This window comes from Aquarana catesbeiana, linkage group LG08 (genome assembly GCF_042186555.1).
Source record: "Aquarana catesbeiana isolate 2022-GZ linkage group LG08, ASM4218655v1, whole genome shotgun sequence".
In the NCBI taxonomy this organism is placed as follows: domain Eukaryota; kingdom Metazoa; phylum Chordata; class Amphibia; order Anura; family Ranidae; genus Aquarana; species Aquarana catesbeiana.
The window spans coordinates 268,138,797-268,162,204 of NC_133331.1; the positions used below are offsets into that span (position 1 = coordinate 268,138,797).

Here is a 23,408-nt window from a genome sequence, read left to right on the forward strand (position 1 = left end):
ATCTGAATTAGTATTCCCCTCATATACGCCTTATGGGCGTTCCATAGAGTAAAAGGGTTTTCTACCGATTTTGCATTTTCATGAAAAAAATTGCTAAGGTGTTGAGATATGATTTTGAACGTGCGGGGTTCTTGTAATATTCTAATGTTATTGCGCCAGATGGGTGTAGAAGAGGAGACAACCTGGTCATTGATAGTAATAGTAACTGCTGCATGGTCAGACCACGTGATATTGTGGATCTGTGCAGAGGAGACTTTCTGTAATAACCATTTATCAGTAAAGAATAAGTCAATTCGTGAATAAGAACAATGCCTATGGGAGAAAAAAGTGTAATCTTTAGCATTTGCATTTAAGCAGCGCCAGGTATCAAAGAGTTCTGCACTATGAATGGTTTTGTTCAAGAATGTATTCCCATTCATTTTGGTGTTTGTCGTATCTAGTTTCAGGTCCATAAAGAGATTAAAGTCACCGCAGAGTATGAGGTTGCCATACAAGTGGGACTTCGTCTTCTTAAGAAGCCTGTTGAGAAAGCGGGTTTGATGTGTATTAGGAGCGTACAGAGACACTACCGTATATGGAGTTGAGTTAATGTCACCCTTGAGGATGATATATCTTCCGTTAGCATCTAGAATGGTTTCCTTGTGTTGAAAGGATAGCGTATTTCTCAGGGCAATTAGAACTCCTCTCTTTTTATGTCCTGGTGTGCATGCCAGAAACACATGGGGGTACTCTTTGTTGGTGCATGTCGGTGCGTTGGATTCCTGGAAGTGAGTCTCCTGTACACATAGTATGTCTGCCTTGTGTTTAAGGGCCTCGGCCCACATGGAGCGCCGTTTGGCAGGGTGATTTAAGCCCCTGGCGTTTATGGATAGGCAGTTAATTGGCATGTAGATATTTTCGGGGATTGTGAGGCGTCATTGTGCAGGTTATGTACTCACTGTGGCCAATTGTATCTTCTGGCACGGCAGAGTTGATTCTGTGTAATTCCGGTTCGTAACTGGCGTCCACTACTGGTCGGCGTGCTTCCATCATAAAGGAGGTAAAAGAAAACAAACAATATAGAAGAAATAAAGTTAATGTTGCAAAGTTAACAAACTTATTAAGAAAGGGATCATGAAATAGATCCATTTGCAGACATAACTGCTGTTTAGGTAGAGGCAGGGAGAAAACAGGGATTGCACTTGAACACCCTGTGTCCGGAGAGAAGGAATGCCAAAGGTCGTGGTGTGTTTATGCGTTTTCACCGGCTGATTTCTTAGAGGAACGTTTGCGTGAAACCACTTGCCAGTCATCTTGTATTGGAGAAGGTGTAGAAGCTTGGGCAAGTGGCGGAGTATGGGCTGGTAGTATGTTCCATTGTTGCAGTGCTGCAATGCCTTCATCCAATGTGGAGATCAGGACTGACGTACCATTATGAGTAACGGACAGCTTGGCGGGGTATTTCCACTTATGGATAATGTTGTGGTTTCTTAGAGCCTTGGTGATTGTCGCAAGGTTGCGACGTTGCTGGAGAGTGTGTCTAGATAGGTCTGGTAACAGCTGCAGCTCAGCATATTGTGGATGTCTGCTGTCAGGTTTGCGAGACACTATCAGGAGTTGTTCCTTGATATGATAGTAGTGTACCCTGAGTAATACATCCCTGGGAGTATTTTCTGGAAGGAAGGATGGTTTGGGGATACGGTGGATGCGATCTACAATGAGGTCTTGTGGAGACAGAGATAGGATTAGGGAGGAAAAGAGCGCTTGGGCGTACGCCAGTAGTTGTGTAGCAGGAATCGATTCAGGTATCCCCCTAATCTTTAGGTTGTTCCTCCAGGAATGGTCTTCCAAGTCTGCTACTTTTGATTTCAGCCATGCGATTTCTTCCGTGTGGTTGCTGTGTGCATCCACCATTGTATTGAAGGATGAGGTAAAGTCACTCATACTGTGTTCAACATGGTCTACTCTGCTACCCAGGGCCTGCACTTCCCTCTGACAGTGGTTGATTCCTGCTGTCATATCAGCATGCAGTGAGGCTTTTAATGACAGTAACATGTCCTTTAGGACTGTATCGGACACCGGTCTGTCATAAGTGGGGAAAGCTGCTATAGGGTCTGGTATATGGGATGTAGCTGGCGCTTCAGTGTTGTGAGGCCTGCTTACCTCCATGTCAGGGTCCATCAGCGGTCTCTCAGGGGAAACAGTTCTTTGTTTCTGCTTTGCTGGACTCCTGGTGGACGGACTAGAGGTCCCAGAAGAAGACCCGCTATCCGTTCGGGTGTTTCGCTGCTCGTTTTGAGGGCCGGAGCGGCCGTTTAGTGTGGATGCAGCCCGCTGTGCTTTCTGGCTCAGCCTCGTGCCGGCGCCATTTTGGTGGTGATCGCGCGCCTGGAAGAAATCTTGCAATTTCTGCAGATTCTGTGGATTCTTGCGGTGCCTGGGCATATCAGCAGGCTCAGTGGGTTCCAGGGATCCTGTGGATGAATTGTGGGGTCTGGATGTTGCCGCTGAGCGTGGATGGGTTCGGATTCTCTCCGGCGGCCGAGAGGAGCTCTTACATTAAGCGTCCATGTTGGAGCTCGGTCGCCACGCCCCCCTCCCGACCTTTTATATATATTTCTTGAAACTGCTTAATAGGGTGATTTATTCACTTGGAAAAGGGTCAGCTCTTTTCAAATTTTCTGCACTTGTATTGCACTTTCACCTATTATTGTTTGGCACCATCACTTGTTAATATAATTAATAATACAATGAATATTTATCTAGTCTTGGTAATTGAGAAATCGGATAAGGAAAGGGGGGGCGTGGCTTGGTGCGCAATGTGGACGGCCGCACTGTGACTGAGCTCCAGGATACGGTGAGACCCCGGACCCGGAAAACACCATCCACAAGACGAGTATGTCCACACATTTGAAGAGTGGAACGCACGGACATACTCTCTGCTCCCTGTCAACTCCCAAAAAGAAAATCTCGCCCGGAAACCTCAGCAAATACAGATACAACGGAGGAGGGCGATCTGCCAAGATGGTGCCGACACACAGACTCAGCCTGGAGGAAGACATAGAGAATGACGAGATGTCCCTGCCAGCATCTGAGGATTCAGTAGCAGGTAACATTGATAAAGACAGACCTCTGACCTATGCTACCATGACAGATATAGCTACAGACATTAAAAGATCGTTCACCTCAGCTATTACTGACATAAAAACAGAGCTGCTGAGACTCTCTGAACAAATGGCTGTGTCTGAGCGCGCTGGGAGGAGAAGAGATCGAGCACTGTCCAGACTAGACGACATTACCACTGCACACAACCAGCACCTGATTGAAATGAACAGACACTTAGAGGATTTAGATAACCGAGGAAGAAGGCACAACATTAGAGTCAGAGGGATCCCAGAGTCTGTCTCCTCGGACCAAATTAAGCCTGCACTGACTTCCATATTCAGCAGCCTATTAAATCGACCTGAACACTCCCCCATAGAATTTGATAGAGCTCACAGAGCCCTCAGGCCCAGAGTACCTGATGATAATCCACCCAGAGATATCGTGTGCTGCCTTCCTAATTTTGGTTTGAAGGAAGAGGTGCTACAAAAAGCAAGATCCAATGACCAGATTCTGTTCAATGAGAACACAATTCAACTGTTCCAAGATCTATAACCCATTACATTAAAGAATAGGAGGGCACTGAAACCCCTCCTGGAGGTTCTGAAAGAAAAGAGCATAAGCTATAGGTGGAAATTCCCTTTTGCACTCCAAGCTGCCTACATGGGTATACAATATATACTCAAAATCCCTCATGAACTGAACAGATTCTGTGAAAACCTCCAAATCATGCCAGTGGAACTACCAGATTGGTACGCAGAGTTTTTGTTACCCCCTGAAATCTCCACCCCACCATCCGGCAATGGAACAACACTATCTCACTCACCCTCTCAACAGGGGAAAAACCGCAGAAACACCTACAGAAACAACTATGACTCCCCCTTGTCCTCCAAATGTGCCAAAAGCCAAAGGCTAAAATAAGTATGTTCTACAAGATCCTCACAAACATTCAGCTACCGTGATGCATATCTGCCCCTCACTTGAAAAAGATTACTGTTTTTCCTCCCGTTTCTCTCCGTCTTTGAGGTTTTTTTTTTTTAATTTTCTCTCACCTCATGTCTTTTTGCTTCTCTCATTCCAAGCTCATAAGACCCGCTGATATGTAACTGTGAGCATTAGGAAAGTCATAATGTTTTCTCCATGAACGCCCACTAGAGTGCAGCCTCACACAAATTTGGCTCACATTACAAACTCTCTCTACAGACTTTATTCCTGGAAACTAACACGTTTAATACCTGTCAGAATCCCTCCCTCCGAACTGAATACAACAAGAAACCCATATACTATCTGAGGGAAGAAGGAAAGGAGGGATACATATTAAGTGTCCTGACTCCGTAAGCACTTTCATACAGCTATAACGACCTCTTACTACCCATTAAGGTATACACGTGTCAAGGTATAAGACTGTCGCTAATGTCCATACTTCTACACTCTAGCCTTTCTCGCTGCTCAGACATCTGATGTGTGATACACACATTGTTCAATTAATGGCTGCAACTCGCGGTCAGGAGCCTAATCAACTGGAACAACCATAACAACTCTAGCTAAACAGTGAGTACACAAAATCAACATCACATGTCTGCCAAGTGACAAATCTTTAAATACCTACTGAGGAAACATTCATCGCCACCAAGTTGGAGGAGACCTATCCTCTTGGAGGCTTTTATTACTCAGACCTACCTCTATCCCAGCTCTGGAGGAGAGGCTTCCTAGCCGATATACTTATAGCAGGCACATCAGCCAGCAAGTCTTGAAGCTTGAGAGGGAACTATAAGGTTTATAAAATCTTGTATATTAAGGTGCTAACACAGAAACCCTAAATTTTGCCAGTGGCTCCCCCAGCTCCAGGTCATAGGGCATATCTAAATGGAGAACTAGAACATGTAGCCACCAAATGCCGCTATACTGTACTGCACACTAACAGAGTGCTTATTGTTGCATTGTTGAGTTCTGGTTTATAATGTTATATGGTTCAAAGGTGTTTCTTTTTATTTATTTATTTATTTTTTTAATTTTTTTCTCTATTAATGTTCTATATGTTTGATTGCTCCCTTCATCCTATGCGGAAATCGCAAACTGTATATGACAGATGAGATGAACGGAATGTCTTTCTTTTGCTTAAAAGTATATGACTTGCAACACTCTCAATAACTACCAAAGCAAAATATTACTCTCTATTTTTAAATAGACTATAGTTATCATATTTTCTATAAGAAATTAAACAGTTTAAAATCTCTTTCTCATGTTATTTACACAAAATACCCGGGTCTCGCAGTGTCACGTGAGACAGACCCCGATCCCAACTTTACAACAACTATATATACCAAGCAAACACCACTAACGTGCCTCCCACATACCCCCCGGAGTCTATATTAGTGCCTAGTTTTCCTAGGTTACTACCTAGCTCCTCACCTCGTAGGTGAGATTTCAGCAACCACTCAACTACCCTTATCTAAACCTTTCTACCCCACCCCCCTCTTACCTTATCCTATCCCCTTTCTCAACCCATCACTTCCCTGGAGTACAATAAAAGACACTAGAACGTCCCACAAAATAAACATCAGCCTGACAAAACTTACTTGCCTCAACATTTCTCAATAAATAACCTGATAAACTACACCATGGCATACAAATTTCTAGGGAAATCACCAACCCTAATCTCTCACAATGTTAACGGGCTGAACATACCCGAAAAGAGAGCGAAACTGCTAAAAGAAGTTAAAAAGGCTCTTCCGTCAATTGTGTTTCTACAAGAAACGCACTTCAAAAGCGAACATGTTCCCAAATTTACAGACAATATTTTCACAGAAATGTACCACGCCACTAATCCCTTAGCCAAAACTAAGGGAGTCTCAATTATATTCAACAAAAACTCCCCTTTCAATTACATCAGCAACTTATAGATCCAGAAGGACGCTATCTTCTCTTAAAGGGCGACTGGGCAGGAGCACCAATCACATTGGCCAATGTGTACTTTCCAAATACAGCCCACATTCGATTCTGCTGTAAGATTATAGATGAAGTGAAATGGTTTGCTGAAGGGTGCATTATTCTGGGAGGTGACTTCAACATTCCCCTCTCCCCCCAGAAAGACACATCAACAGGCCACACCACTGTAACATACAGAACCCTTAGAAGTTTCAAATTGCTCTTAAACTCCTTATCATTAGTGGATACATGGAGATTGATTCACACTACGGAGAGAGATTACACCTTTTTCTCTTCCCCACACAAACGATATTCTCGGATCGATTTAATCTTTGTTTCACAGAGAGATCTAAGCAATTTGGAAGCAGCAGAAATAGGCATTATCTCCTTCTCAGATCATGCTCCTTCGGCTATATCTATACGACTTGACCCCCCCAAACAATCGACCTTTAACTGGAGACTCAAAGCATCACTCCTGACTGACCAAAGGGTGAAAGACGAATTACATGATACTCTGTCTGAATACTTTAGGAATAATTTAGACACAGATACCTTGACTAATTGGGAAGCCCATAAAAGCGTCCTGAGAGGACACCTGATGAAATGGGGTTCCAGGAAAAAAAGAGAGAAAGAGAAAGAAATTTCCAAACTGACTTCGCAAATAGCGAGACTGAAATCACTACACAAACAATCCCTCTCAATCTCAGTAGAAGAAGAACTGACCTGGTGCAGGAATTCCCTAAAATTAATTCTAGATCTGAAGATCAGAAAAGCACTTTTCTTTAAGAAAAGCATATTTTTTGAACATGGGGACAAAAGCGGGAAACTGCTGGCCAAAGCACTCAAAGACACAACACAGACAGGCAAGGTACATGCCATAAGGGACAAAGATGGAATACCTAGACACAAACCTACTGACATAACAGAACTTTTTTCGTAAATTTTATTTGAGACTATACAACCTCCCAGAACAACATAAACCCCCACACCTCTTCTCGACGAAACAAGAAACAATACATCAATTCCTAAAAGACAGCAAAATCCCCTCACTCACCCAAACAGAAACAAACAAATTAGAAGAACCCATATCCACCATTGAACTATTAGAAGCCATTAAGGACCTAAAAACAGGGAAAAGCCCAGGCCCAGATGGCTTTACTTCACAATATTACAAAACATACACACATATACTAACCAAACCCCTTCTATCAGCTTTCAATTATCTGGCAAAACACAACCACAATCACAAATCTTTTCTCATGGCCCACATCGCGGTGATTCCCAAACCTGACAAAGACCATATGGAATGTGCAAGCTACAGATCCATATCTTTACTAAACATAGATTTAAAGCTCCTAGCCAAAATACTAGCCAATAGATTAAAACCCCTATCAAAGATCATAGGACCAGAACAAGTAGGATTTATAACAGGTAGAGAGGCTCATGATAACACAACTAAAGCACTTAATTTAATCCATTTCGCCAGAAACTCTGAGACAAAAGGACTCCCTCTCTCCACCGATGCCGAGAAGGCTTTTGATAGAGTCTCCTAGAATTACATGATGACCACCTGCCCCCATATAGGACTAAATGAGAGTATGCTTTCATGGATCTCAGCACTCTGAGAATCCCCAGGCTAAAATTAAAGTTAATAACATTCTTTTCGAACCAATCAAAATACAGAATGGAACACTACAAGGTTGCCCCCTCTCACCCCTTCTTTTCATCATCTCCTTAGAACCCTTAATAAGAACAATTAATTTATCTGAAGACATAAGGGGTTTCAGGGTTGGGGGCAGAGAATATAAAATAGCCGGCTACGCGGATGACCTTCTATTATTCCTGACACACCCACATATCTGCATTCCCAATCTCGAAAAACATTTTGAGACCTTCGGATATATCTCTAACTTTAAAGTTAACAAATCAAAGTCAGAAGCATTAAATATTAACCTACCATCAGACCAACTTAAATTGATGACAGACAACCATAACTATAAATTGGAACAAAATACCTTGAAATACCTAGGAATAAACCTAACTAACAATATAGAGTCCTTATACCACAATAATTACAAACCCCTCCTAACCACGTTGATCAGAGACCTTCAAAAATGGTCATTCAAAACCTTCTCCTGGTTCGGCAGAGCCTCAATTCTAAAAATGACAATCCTTCCGAGATTGCGCTATCTCTTCAATGTACTTCCCATTAAAATTCCTGAGTCTTTTTTTACCAGCCTCCTCAGAGCACAAAGACGCTTTTTGTGGGCTGATAGAAAACTGAGAATAAAGCTCAATTTACTGTCACTACCCAAACATAAAGGGGGAATAGGCCTCTTGAATTTCAAAAAATATCACCAAGCATCGCACATCACGAGAATAATCGACTGGCACTGCCATAGCTCAAACATAGATTGGATCCAATTATAACAAACTTTATCCCCAACCTACTCTTTTATCCATGGTCACTACACTCCAAAACAGATAAGAAGCTAAACCACCCCTTAGTGGCAAACACACTTGACATCTGGCATAAAGTGGCAGGCACCCACAAACTGGCTTCAATAGACGGCCCACTGACACCTGTCAGCAACAACCCCTGACTTTATCCCAGGCTTACACCTGAGGAACATGCCGACTCGCACAGCCTCCTAATGTTTAACGGACTCTAAGGTCAAACCCCTAGACACCGTACAAGCAGAATGGGACAGACCATCTCCTGGCTTGTGGCTTTATATGCAACTAAAGGATTTCCTGTTAAATAGTAAATATAGATCTTCATATAGCCTACCATTACTCCCTCTTGAAAACCTATGCTTCAAAAGATCACCAATTGCCAATACCACTTCTCTAGCCTACCTCTGGCTGAATCAAGCCCAGCACACAGATGACACAAAACACAAAGAAAAGTGGGAAAAAGACTTAAATACTAAGATTTCATCTAAACAATGGAAGAATGCTTGCATCATGACACATAAATGCTCCTTAAGCACTAAATATCAGGAAATCTCTTATAAAATACTTACCCAATGGTATGTCACGCCACACAAGGCCAGGAGATGGTTTCCCACAATATCAGACACCTGCTGGCATTGCGGAGTGGAAGTAGGCACCTTCCTCCACGTATGGTGGGAATGCCCACCGCTCCATGTTTTTTGGGAGGCAGTTATAAAATGGACTAAATTTATAACAGAAACCACGCTTGAATTCACTGCAGCCATAAGCAAATACAAGAAGTCTCTTTCCAGACATCTATTATTAGCCGCCAAAACACTTATCCCCCTTCATTGGAAGACCACACATGAACCTAACATTAAAGACTGGTTAGAAAGAGTAAACTACATTTACAAAATGGAGGAAATTGCCGCCATGAAGAAAGAAAACAGCACAAACTTCAACAGTACCTGGCAACCATGGTTGTTATTCTTATATTCCCCTGAATACCACTCACTTACCAATTAATATACTATATGTAACAGATTGCTGTCTCACTAAACTGTCGACAAGGCAAGTTGTATTATATCTCACCACCACCTAAGCTCTCCTCTAAAGATTGTTAACGAAATTACAAACCTCTCCACCTATCTGATACATTTGCTAAATGTTGACTTCCACACATTTTGGTGGGACACTTACTATAATACTCCACACTCATCTCTCCCCCCACCTCCCCACCTTTATTCCCCCCCTCCCTTCTCTCCTCACCCCCCCACCTCCTCCCTCTCCCCTCCCTAACCCTCCCCTTACCTTATCCCCCTCTATGAATATCTAAGAATGTCTATAGCATATTCATAAACCCCAATTGTTACTCACTCAACTATATGACCTTGTACCTTCTTTCTACGTTAGATGTTAAATGCAATCCCCTTTTGTTATGGATATATGTTTTTGAATTGTATTGAATGCAGTTATTGTATTACTACAAGCTGTAATAAACTTTCGATTGTGAAAAAAAAAAGGAAAGGGCCAGGAGGATAAGCAGGAGGTAAGGGGCAAGTATGAACATGGTGGGTTCTCTCAATCATGAATAGTGATGAAAAATGCTCTTTCCAAACGTTTAATAGTCAGCATTCTGCAAAATCGGATGCATGCTCTGGGAGGCCCACCAGTCTGATATTATTGTAACACAGGCATTTTTTGAGATTATATGATTTCTGTATGATGTGGTATTAATCTTATGCATGGTTGTAGGTTGGTGCAGCACTGTGCGGCAGCAGAAAACACATAGGGGGAAATTTACTGAAACTGGAGCACACAGAATCTGGTGCAGCTGTGCATGGGATCCAATCAGCATCCAGGTTCTATTGTCAAAGCTTAAATGAGCAAGCCGAAGTTAGAAGCTGATTGGCTCCCATGCACAGCTGCACCAGATTCTGTGTGCTCCAGTTTTAGTGAATCTCCCCCATAGAGTCCCAGCGAAGCGAAACAGAATTATATTGTCTGTGAAGTTCTACAATACCTGACAAGGCAACTGGACCAGGAGAACTCACAGCATGTAAAAGTAATCTGTCAGTAAAAGTAGGCCTTGGGTGTGCCAACAGCATGTGTCTCGAGGGGCAGAATTTGGCCTGGCCATATAGGGAAGTTTCCAGATAGAATGGTGTGTCCTGCACTTTCCCTACTCCTCCAGAACCTCTCCCTGATATTTAGCACTTTCCCTGCCAGACACGGTCACTTTCAAACCTGTTTGAAAAGGGTGTACTATGTCTTGTAGCTCATGTCTGCCCTGGGGGCCAAAGGCTTCACAAATTCCAGCTGTTTCTCCAGCGTTGCCTTCCCTCTTTATTTTGTTATTATGAGCCAGAATAAATGGAGATTTTTTTATATGAAAAAACTTGCCGACGTGTTTTTCTTCAAATAGGACAGTTTTTTTTGTGAGTAGGCAGGTACATTTAAAAAAATACAATGTAAAATTAACAAAGGACACCAAGCAACCTCCTTGAGGTTTAAAAATACAAGATAATAATGGTGTTGTAGAAATGTGACATACAAAAAAAAAAATATGGAGATGACTATAAAATAATAAAAAAAATACAACAGGAGATTTAGATTAAAAAAAAATAAAAAATGACTATAAAAAAAAAATTAAAACATTACTATGGAGATCTGGCTTTAAAAACAAAAAACATTATTCATGAGATCACGAGAAAAAATAAAGAAATCAATTTGTGAGAACTCTATGTGAATATGAGCAGCAAAACAACTTCATTCTTCTAGCATTATAAAGAAGAAGAGAATGCGCTGCATTGAAAGATGTAAAAGTTTGCAGTGTGACAAACGTGCCATCTCCATTACGAACGGTTGTTTTACCAGACTGATTGGCTCCGTCTCATACTTGATTCTGAGCATGCGTGTTTTTTTGCATGTCGGAATTGCATGCACATGAACGGAATTTCCGATAGAAACTTTTTCTGTCGGAAAATTCCGGCGGAAATTCGGCTAGCAAAAGTCCAATGGAGCATACACATGGTCACATTTTCCAAACAAAAGCTCTCATCGGTCTTTTGCTGGCCAAATTTTTGATCATGTGTACGTGGTATAAGTTTTGAGGTAGTTAAACGCTGAATGAATGACATTATGGTCAATGAGAAATAATGGCCATGTTGCTAGATACTCACAAAAAAATTCTCAGAGTCTGGAAACCTTGGTTGTCCCATGTTCAACCATCACGCTTCGACAATCTCCTTGTGTTGATTTGATAACCCTGATCCACTGATCCCTGAGACTCTTTTCACTTATTTTTACTCCTTCTTTCTTTTCTGGTCTTTTGTTTTGCCTTCAGCTTTCCCCCTTTTTTGTTTTGTTTTTTCCTATCTTTTCTCTGTTTCTTCTTTTAATTAGTGTGCAAGCTTATTAGGCCATTAGGACAATACCTGGTTATGACAGTTATTGGCTTGTTTTTTTTTTTTTTTTTTACTGCAGAATTGCAACTTCTCTCGCCTGACACTTAAACCGGACCTTATCCCTCTCGCGGCACTCTCCTTCTCTCCATCCTGCTCCTCCTTTGCAGCACCAATATAATTTTTTTGTTTGTTTACTTACTTGTCTTTCTGGGCATCAAAGGCTCAGCCCACCCCTTGGTTTCCGGAATTCGCCTAGGCAAATGACGCAGTGACCCCAGTGCCTCCTGGGATGCATGACATGCAGTCCCATTCAGAAAAGAGGAGGGGGCGGGCTTAGCGGTACCTGCACCCAGAAGAACTGGCAGCTGTCACAGACAACATGGCAATGCTGGACCCGTGCAGTGGCTGCAGAGAGGAGGATCCCAGCAGCTCAATGCTGGACCCCCTGGCTAGATGAGTATGCTTACTCTGCAGAAGACAGGTAAAAGGTAAGCAGGGAAAAAAATTATGGGGGGGAGGGAAAAGGCTGCAGTTCTTCTTTAAGGCACTCTTTAGAGACACCACTTTAATTTGATAGATTGTAGTAGACATGTGCAATTCGTTTCAGTCCGGATACAAATTTGATGCCCGCCGCACCACCGGACCCTAAAAAAAAAGATCTGCCCACGAGGACGGCTGACTGCCAAATGCCTCCTTCACCGTTTGACAGTCCTTGTGATATCACCCACCGATGCATGCTGGGTCGGTGATGTCACAAGGGGGTGGTGCCACCGGGTGACATCACCAGATGGTTCTGCTCCTTACCTATTTAAGAACTGTTAAATGGCGGAGGAGGCATTCAGCGGTCAGCCATCCTCGCGGGCAGAACTTTTTTCTTTTTGGCTCTGGAGGTGCAGCGGGCATCGTAATTGACATCTTTTTTTTATTTTTATTAATAAAGAAATTTTCAAAAACATGTGTACTGTTTTTATTTATTTTAACCGCTGGCAACAAAAGTGAGTACACCTCTAAGTGAAAATGTCCAAATTGGGCCCAAAGTGTCAATATTTTGTGTGGCCGCCATTATTTTCCTGCACTGCCTTAACCTTTTTGGGCATGGAGTTCACCAGAGCTTCACAGGTAGCCATTGGAGTCCTCTTCCACTCCTCCATGATGACATCATGGAGCTGGTGGATGTTAGAGACCTTGCGCTCCTCCACCTTCTGTTTGAGGATGCCCCACATATGCTCAATGACAAAACAAAGCTCTTAATTCACTCGCTGGTCATCTCTCGCCTCAACTACTGCAACTCACTTCTCATTGGCTTACCTCTACATAGTCTATCACCTCTTCAATCCATCATGAATGCTGCTGCCAGACTCATCCACCTTACCAATCGCTCTGTCTGCTACCCCTCTCTGTCAATCCCTCCACTGGCTTCCGCTCACTCAACAAATTAAATTCAAAATACTAACAACTACTTACAAAGCCATCCACAATTTAGTCCCCAGCTACATCACTAGCCTAGTATCTAAATACCAACCTACTTGTTCTCTTCGTTCCTCTCAAAACCTCCTGCTCTCTAGCTCCCTCGTCACCTCCTCCCATGCTTGCCTCCAGGACTTTTCCAAAGCCTCTCCAATCCTATGGAATGCCTTACCCTAAGCTGTCTGCTTATCTCCTACTCTATTAGCTTTTGGACGATCCCTGAAAACCCTTTTCAGCGAAGCCTACCCTACCCACACCTAACAACTATTTTTTCATTTTTTCCATCAGCTCACCCCCCACAATTATTACTTTATTTTTGCTTCCACTTGACCCTCCTTTCTGGATTGTAAGCTCTAATGAGCGGGGCCCTCTGATCCCTCCTGTATTGATTTGTATTGTAAGTGTACTGTCTTCCCTCATGTTGTAAAGCGCTGCACAAACTGTTGGCGCAATATAAATCCTTAATAATAATAATAATATGGTTTAGGTCTGGAGATATGCTTGGCCAGTCCATCACCTTTACCCTCAGCTTCTTTAGCAAGGTAATGTTTGTCTTGGAGGTGTGTTTGAGGTCGTTATCATGTTGGAATACTGCCCTGTGGCGCAGTCTCCGAAGGGGGATCATGCTCTTCTTCAGTATGTCACAGTACATGTTGGCATTCATGGTTCCCTCAATAAACTTTAGCTCCCCAGTGCCGGCAGCACTCATGCAGCCACAGACCATGATACTCCCACCACCATGCTTGACTGTAGGCAAGACACACTTGTCTTTGCACTCCTCACCTGGGTGCCACCACACACGCTTGACACCATCTGAATCAAATAAGTTTAACTTGGTCTCATCAGACCACAGGACATGGTTACAGTAATCCAAGTCCTTATCCTGCTTTTCTTCAGCAAACTGCGGGCTTTCTTGTGCATCATCTTTAGAAGAGGCTTCCTTCTGGGACGACAGCCATGCAGACCAATTTGATACAGTGTGTGGCATATGGTCTGAGCACTGACAGGCTGACCCCCACCCCTTCAACCTCTGCAGCAATGCTGGCAGCACTCCAACGTCTATTACCCAAAGACTACCTCTGGAGTTCTTTGCCATAAGGTGCCATGTTGAACTTCCAGTGACCAGTGTGAGAGATTTGAGAGCGATAACACCAAATTTAACACACCTGCTCCTGATTCACACCTGAGAGCTTGTAACACTAATGAGTTACATGACACCGGGGAGGGTTATTAATTATTAATTATGAGAAAGTCTGTATGGGAACAAAATTTGCACACATCTTTGCCAACTGGTTTATGGCATATTGGGAATCCATTTTTATTTGGAAGGATTATGAGCTGGGTGTGTACCCTGTTCTATGAGGAAGCTATATAGATAACATTATTCTCATTTGGAATCTTTGTATACAATAATGATCATGAGAAAGGTTGTATGGCAGTGGAAGATGCACTGGTGGGGAAAGACATTTTTAAGAAGGGAGAAGATAGACTTCACATTGAACGGTATTTGATTTATGTTACAACATAACTATTTCATGGTTGACAATTTATTCTTCCTGCAGAAGGTTGGCACAGCTTTGGGAACAATGTTTTTACCCAGATTTGCCAAGTGGTGTATGGCATATTGGGAACCCATCTCCGTTTTTTGAGAGGATAAAAGCATGGTAGCAGCTCTCGTTCTATGGTGAAGGTATATAGATGATATTTAATTTCTTTGGAAGAGTTTTCAAACAGATTCAGATGCGGTTTTTTGCCTAGGATTAACTTCATAATTTTAATCATTTTTTTGGTTTTCAATCCTACATAGAGTTATGAAGAAATTTATTTTCTTGGATCTTTATAAAGGATTGGCATATTATGATTAAAACTAACAGAAAACCAGCGAATAAAAGTTTTAGTGCAATCAGTAGTGTATTTAGGTTTTCTGCTGCCCTAGGCCTGACTAAACTTGTGCACCCCCTAATTTAAATATGACCCACTCCTTCCTGTCAAGGCCACATCCCTTTCTGTTTAACCAATTAACAACCGGCCCATAGCCGAATGACGGCTGCAGGGCGGTTGCTTAACTCTGGGAGGACGTCATATGACGTCCTCCCGGAATTCCCCTCTCGCGCGCCCCCTGGGGCGCGCACCCGAGCACATCCGTCCTCTGGACCCGGCGCATCACGGATCCCGGTAAATGGCCGCTGATCGCGGCCCTTTACCATGTGATCGCGCCGTCATATGACGGCGCGATCATATGTAAACAGACCGGCGTCATCTGATGACGCCGGTTCCTCTCCTCCCCTCCTGTGTACCGATCGGTACACTGTGGAGGAGAGGGAGATGGATGGATGGTTGCAGCGCTGTGGGCTGGATGTGTAGTGCCCACAGCGCTGCACAGAGACATCCAGCCATCCATCTATCCATGCTCAGCCATCCCTTCTGCTGTGCAATACTCTGCAAAGCCCACATTACTCTGCAATACCCCCATAATACTCTGCAAAGCCCACATTACTCTGCAATACCCCCATAATAATCTGCAAAGCCCCATATTACTCTGCAATACCCCCACAATACTCTGCAATACCCCCACAATACTCTGCAATACCCCACATTACTCTGCAATACCCCCACAATACTCTGCAATACCCCCACAATACTCTGCAATACCTCCACAATACTCTGCAAAGCCCTGCCATACCCCGCCATACCCCGCCATACTCCGCCATACCCCGCCATACTCCGCCATACCCCGCCATACTCCGCCATACCCCGCCATACCCCGCCATACTCCGCCATACTCCGCCATACCCCGCCATACTCCGCCATACCCCGCCATACCCCGCCATACTCTGCCATACTCCGCAATACCCCGCCATACTCTGCCATACCCCGCCATACCCCGCCATACTCCGCCATACCCCGCCATACTCCGCCATACCCCGCCATACCCCGCCATACTCCGCAATACCCCGCCATACTCCGCAATACCCCGCCATACTCCGCAATACTCCGCAATACCCCGCCATACTCCGCAATACCCCGCCATACTCCGCAATACCCCGCCATACTCCACAATACCCCGCAATACTCCGCAATACCCCGCCATACCCAGCCATACCCTGCCATGTTGAGCCATGCTCGGCTGTACTCGGCCCCTGTATGTGGTCAGGCTGTGGAAGTCTCACACATGTGGTATCGCCGTACTCAGGAGGAGTAGGAGAATCTATTTTGGGGTGTCATTTTTGGTGTGTACATGTTATGTGGTAGAAATATTGTATAAATAGACAACTTTGTGTTAAAAAAAAAATGCGTTTTAACCACCTTCCGCCCGCCGGCCGTCATACAACGTCCTTGAATTTGTGCGGGGATATCTGAATGATGCCTGCAGCTACAGGCATCATTCAGATATCAGCTTTTTCAGCCGGCGATTCCCTATACCATAAGAATGATCATAGCGGCTGTTCCACTGCTTGATCGTTCTTACGGGAGGCGAGAGGGGATGTCCCCCCCTCCCGCGCTTCTACCGACTCACAGCTACGATCGAAGCCAGGATCGTTTTTTTTTTTTTTTTTTTTAATTTCAGGCTTCCCAGCCTAGAGGTGAGATGTGGGGTCTTATTGACCCCATATCTCACTGTAAAGAGGACCTGTCATGCCATATTCCTATTACAAGGATGTTTACATTCCTTGTAATAGGAATAAAAGTGGTCAAAATTTTTTTTTTTTTGAAAAAAGCATCAAACTAAAATAAATAAAGTAAAATGAACAATAAAAAAAAATAAAAATTTTAAAGCGCCCCTGTCCCTGTGTGCTCGCATGCAGAAGCGAACGCATACGTAAGTCCCACCCACATATGAAAACGGTGTTCAAACCACACATGTGAGGTATCGCTGCGATCGGTAGAGCGAGAGCAATAATTTTGGACCTAGACCTCCTCTGTAACTCAAAACATGTAACCAGTAAAAAATTTTAAAGCGTCGCCTATGGGGATTTTTGAGTAGCAAAGTTTGGCGCCATTCCACAAGCGCATGCAATTTTGAAGGGTGACATGTTGGGTATCTATTTACTCGGAGTAACTTCATCTTTCACATTATGCAAAAACATTGGGCTAACTTTACTGTTTTGGTTTTTGTAAAGCACAAAACAGTTTTTTTTCCAAAATAAACGCGTTAAAAAAATTGCTGCGCAAATACCATGCGAGATAAAAAGTTGCAACGACCGCCATTGTATTCTCTAGGGTCTTTGCTAAAAAAACATTTATAATGTTTTGGGGTTCTATGTAATTTTCTAGCTAATAAATGATGATTTTTACATGTAGGAGAGAAATGTCAGAATTGGCCTGGGTGCTCCAGAACGCCTGAAGGTGCTCCCCTGCATGTTGGGCCTCTGTATTTGGCCACGCTGTATAAAAGTCTCACACATGTGGTATCGCCGTACTCGGGAGTAATAGCAGAATGTGTTTTGGGGTGTAATTTGTGGTATGCATATGCGGTCTGTGAGAAATACCCTGCTAATATGACAATTTTGTGGAAAAAAAAAAAGTAAAAAAAAAACCTTGATTTTGCAAAGAATTGTGGGAAAAAATGACAACTTCAAAAAACTCACCATGCATCTTTCTAAATACCTTGGAATGTCTTCTTTCCAAAAAGGGGTCATTTGGGGGGTATTTGTACTTTGTACATGTTAGGGTCTCAAGAAATTAGATAGGCCGTCAGTACTTCAGGTGTGATCAATTTTCAGATATTCGCACCATAGCTTTTGGACTCTATAACTTTCAAAAAGACCAAATAATATCCACCGATTTGGGTTATTTTTACCAAAGATATGTAGCGGTATAAATTTTGGCCAAAATATATGAAGAAAAATTACTAATTTGCAAAAAATAAAGAACCCAGCGGTGATTAAATACCACCAAAAGAAAGCTCTATTTGTGTGAAAAAAAGAACAAAAATTTCATATAGATACAGTGTTGCATGACTGAGTAATTGTCATTCAAAATGTGAGAGCACCAAAAGCTGAAAATTGGTCTGGTTAGGAAGGGGGTTTAAGTGCCCAGTTGTCAAATGGTTAAGACCCACCCTGAAATTTTTGAGTGGGGACACTAGTTCTGAGGGCTGGGGGGTAATGGATTCCCTTACTTTTCATAGATTTCCTCTCACTTCCTGTTTGGCTATGGGGCAGGAAGTGAAGGGAAATCTCTGCAATGGGACAGGGATGGTAAAAAATAAACTGACAAGGGCTATAACCCTCCCTTATTCTATCCAAAATGAAAAAAAAAAGTGTTGCCTACAGTTCTACTTTACGCACAAATGTCTGATAATTTTATGGAGAGGACTAAGAAGATATAACCATGCCAATGGTGTAGCAGAAAACTGTCAGGAAAGGTCTCCTCCACTGGTAATATCGATCATTTGGCGTGCAGTACTGAGGTCCACCAGCAGGTGTCTCCTGGCAGTTTTGAGCTGTCAGAAGAGCTTTTTCCTTCTGGTATTCTGTCACCTTTGGGCTGCAGTACTGGCATCCACCAGCGGAGGAATCCTGGCAGTGTGGAGCAGGTATTCCCCTCTGCAGACAGGTGTCACCTGACCTTAATTAGCAGCTGCAGTATAAATACCCGGCAAGTGCACACTCATGTTGCCCTGGTATTGTCCTTGAGCCCTGACCTGCAGCCTGCACCCTGTTACTCTGATCCTGAAGCCTGATTCCTGGAACTTGTTGATCCTGTTTCCTGTCTGTTACCTGAACCCTGAGCCTTGTACCTGACCCGTCCCTCCTGTGATCCATCCATCCTCTCTTGTGCTGTTGTTTCCCTTCCCAGCTACTGATCTCCTGTTTATGACCCTGGCCTGGCTTGACTACGATTCTGGTACTCCCTTTTGCTACATATGCTGGTTGTGTATTATCACTGTTTGGTTGTTTGGTTTGTTCACTCTGTATTGGTGGTGTGTTCACATGTATATGCATTTACCTTAATAAACTTACTTTCACCTATTTATGTCTGGTTCACTCTGTTGCAGTCACACAGTTCTGGTCACATCTGATTTATGACAAAAACATTTAGCACAGTGAGGAAGGTTTGCGGTCCAGGATGATAGGACAGTCAAAATTAGAAGCGAATGCCCCCCCCCCCACAGTTGCGGAACGCCGGCCGCCTGCATACTGGAAGCAGTGCGGCCGATTTATGGTGGCGCTAGACTAATTTGCCTCTCAGCCCAGTCCGCCCCATAAGACTGGTGCTACACCAACAGTGTAGCGCAATCCGGTGGGGACTCTTTCCATGCTGCCCCCCTGCAAAGTGTTTCCTTAGGCCCGGGCCTTGTCGGCTTAGACCAGGATATAGTGTTTAATGCAATGCATCACAACAAAATACAGCGCTTGTGCTAAATGGCCATAAATTCCCACAGACACCCTATGAAATCTTGCGAAAAGCCTTTCCAGAAGAGGGGGTTCTTTTCACAAATGAGAGGGACAACACCATATTAGTTAGATTTAGCTGATTTAGGTGTGATGGTCAGGTGTACACTGATCTTTGACCACATTGTGTATCACTGCCTTAAGAGCCCATTCACACAGGGGCAACACGACTTCCAGCACGACTTTGGGAGGCAACTTGGACACGACTTGAGTATGAATCACAGCACGACTTGGGGCAACTTACAACACAACTTGAAGTCGCCTCCAGGACAGGGAACTTTACAAGTGGCCAATCAGAGCTTATCAGCTGTGTGTGAGAAGGAGGGGGCTGGCTGTTTAGTGGAGGAAATTACTTTCTGTTTCCTTTCTGCTTCCTGTAAAGTTGCCTCAGTATGAACAGTGATCAGACTTGGAAGCAACTTCCATTGAAATCAATGGGTACAAGTTGCCTTCAAGTCGGATTGAAGTAGTACAGGAACCTTTTCTGAAGTCGGAGCGACTGCAGTAGTGTGCATTAAGACAGATCCATTCACTTACATTGATTTATTCATGTAGCGCGACTTGAGGCGACTAGGGGCGACTTGAAGTCGGATCCAAAGTTGCCCCTGTGTGAATGGGCTCTTAGAATCTGTGGTTCTGTCCATTTATACTATGCCTGTCTAAGTAAAGGGGGGATCAGGACAGCTGATAAAAACCCTTTGATCTGGAAAAGTTGTGATGACCAAGAGTGAGTAGCTTTGTGTGTAAAGTAAATACATTTGTTATAAATACAATAAACATTTTTTGCTGAATGCCTAGCATTTTTTTAAATCATTTTTTTAAATCTGTGCCTAGCATTTTTTTAAACCAGTGCACCACAGGAAGATGTTGAAGTCCCACTCTGGTAAAAAATATTGTGAAAATTTTGGGAAGGGGATGGGGAGATTGTCTACCTTTAGCATGTGGTCAACAGAAGAAAAAGTGAGGGAAAAATCTCTTGGTTGCGGACATGGATTAAAACATGAGTTTCCAACCAATCACTGCTCTACCCAAATCAGAAAATCATACTGATAAAAATGTGCATTATATATTTAACTATGCGTGCCTTTGGAGAAACCATGTTGTAGATCTACACACGAACTGTAATATACATTATACAGTTTTTTCTTTCTCTTCAAAATAAAGAATAAAAAAAAAAAAAGTTGTTGCTCAAGTCACATTTTAATATGCATTAAAGCACAATAAAGAATTCATGTTCTGTTTATCTGAAACCTCCACTAGAACAGTGAAATATTCTTTGTTGCATAGGTTTACAATGTCTCTTTTGTCATTAATTCTCTTTGCACTCTTAGAATATGGAAATACATAATGATATACAGTACATGGTATGTTCATTTTTTATTTTTTTAAGTGACATTTTTTCATACTACAAAATCAGAAGGCAGTTTTTTTTTTTAATGATTGATAAACTGCTGAAATGTGATGGCTACATTAGTTTTTTCATTTTAATTTTTTTGTTTTCATCTGATGATTACATTTTAGTTCTTATGTTTAGATATGCTTCAGCTATTTTTTTTTTTTAATGATAGTCTTATTTAAGACCTCAAAAGCCAAAACATGCCAACAAATGAAAGTGACAAAGGAAGTAATTATTTAGCTGCTAGACAGAAAACTCACAGATGATAAGACGTTTAAAGTGACAAGAAATGTCATTCCATTGTCCTGTTCTTTGCAGCTCTAAACAGTGTGTGTTTTGATCATTACTGGGTGCATCTTTTTTCCAGTTGGTGTAGGAGATCGCATCACCTGATGGACATTTGTAAGTACCATCTGTCTCAAGTTTATTTATTCCAAGAAAAGCAAGGACATCGAAATGTTTGGTGATGGAACGTACGGCTTCGTTCTCATCAGCATTCTTTGGAGAGGCAATTTGACCTCCCGCATCTGTACACCTTTCTCTAGCATCAGTGAAACTGCCTTGACCACCATCTGAGAGGTAAATTTTGTCACCACTTCTAGCTCTTCCTTTGAAAAATAAAAATGCTGAAATGGAAATAGAAGAGAAAAAAATTATATCATCACAAGACCTATTATGATGTACAGGTATCTTCACTTAGAGAAAAATATAACATTGCGGTGATGATGGTGGGCTGGTACGTAAAGGATAAGTTCACCTTTGTGAAAAAAATAATAAATGCACATATTTTTGCAGGCAAAAAAATAGGATTTTTTATAACAGCTTACCTGTAAAATCCTTTTCTTTTGATGTACATCACGGGACACAGAGCCTCAGTAATTACTGATGGGTTATATAGGGTATCACTAGGTGATTGGACACTGGCACACACTAAACAGGAAGTTCAACCCCCTATATAATCCCTCCTCTTACAGGGATACCTCAGTTTTGTAGCAAAGCAATATAAGTGTATTAGAAAAGGGGCGGGACCTCTATGTCCCGTGATGTACATAAAAAAAAAAGCATTTTACAGGTAAGCTTTCTCGTACATCACGGGACACAGAGCCTCAGTAATTGATGGGATGTCCCAGAGCAATGCTTATCTGAGGGGAGGGGACACAACGTAGGGTGTAATCAGACCTGAGGACCTTGTACCGCTACCTGCAGCACACTACGCCCAAAGGCGATATCCTCATGCCTTCCCACATCCACCTGATAAAATTTGGTGAATGTATGGACTGAAGACCAGGTTGCGGCCTTGCAGATTTGAGCCATAGAGGCCCGGTGATGCACCACCCAAGAAGCACTAATCGCCCATGTGGAGTGTGCCTTGATCTGAAAAGGAGGAATTTTCTGTTTCAAACCGTGAGCTTGAATAATCATTTGTCGAATCCATTTAGAAATGGTAGATTTTGACGCTGCCTGTCCTTTATTGGGACATTCCGGCAGCATGAACAAAACATCCGTTTTGCGAATTTGAGCAGTTGCTTTCAGATAGGCCTTGACTGCTCTTACTACATCCAAAAAATGTAGTGACCTTTCTTCCGTGGAACAGGGATCTGGAAAAAAGGAAGGCAGAACAATATCTTGGTTTAGATGAAAACCTGAAACCACTTTCGGTAGGAAGCTAGGATGAGGGCGCAATACCACAATATCCTTGTGTATGATTAAATAAGGCTCTTTACAGGAAAGAAGAAATGGCTACCAGAAAAATGTACTTTCTTGTCAACAAGACCAAGGGAATTTGACCTATTGGTTCAAAAGGCTGTTTCTGTAAAACTGACAGAACCAAATTCAAGTCCCAGGGGTTTAGGGGCGCCTTAACCGGAGGATTAAGACGCGTCACCCCCTGCATAAAGTTTCGGACCAAAGAATGTGAAGCAAGTGGCCGTTGAAATAATACTGATAAGGCCGAGACCTGGCCCTTGATGGTACTCAAGACCATCTTAATTTCTAATCCCATTTGTAGAAAGTCAAGAATTCTACCTATTACATATTTTCTGGGATGCTAACCCCTGGATTCACACCAGGATACATAAGCTTTCCAGACTCTATGATAAATCACTCTGGAAGCTGGCTTCCTTGCATTGATTAAGGTGGAAATCACAGGACCTGAAAGCCCACGACTCTTCAGAATGTGGGTTTCAATAGCCAAACTGTCAAATTTAGCATTTGTAAGGCAGGATGGAACACTGGACCTTGAGATAACAGGTCTGGACGTGACGGTAGGGTCCACGGGGAACCTACTGTCATCCT

General features: G+C 42.8%; 2 protein-coding genes across 3 annotated transcripts in view; both read right to left on the minus strand.

Moving 5' to 3' along the window:
* The window catches only part of LOC141106431 (conglutinin-like), a 228,813-nt gene that overhangs the window by 176,616 nt on the left and 28,789 nt on the right, over positions 1 to 23,408 (minus strand). The gene's annotated exons all lie outside the window — the stretch shown is intronic.
* The window catches only part of LOC141106430 (pulmonary surfactant-associated protein D-like), an 89,128-nt gene that overhangs the window by 36,902 nt on the left and 28,818 nt on the right, over positions 1 to 23,408 (minus strand). The window contains exon 1 of one of the 2 annotated variants that reach the window (XM_073597207.1): positions 4,134 to 4,153. The exons of the other annotated variant lie outside the window; for it this stretch is intronic. Coding sequence (XP_073453308.1) covers positions 4,134 to 4,138 — 5 coding nt within the window. The 5' untranslated portion in view covers positions 4,139 to 4,153. Of the gene's footprint in view, positions 1 to 4,133; positions 4,154 to 23,408 lie in introns of those variants that run through there. 2 annotated transcript variants of the gene reach the window in all.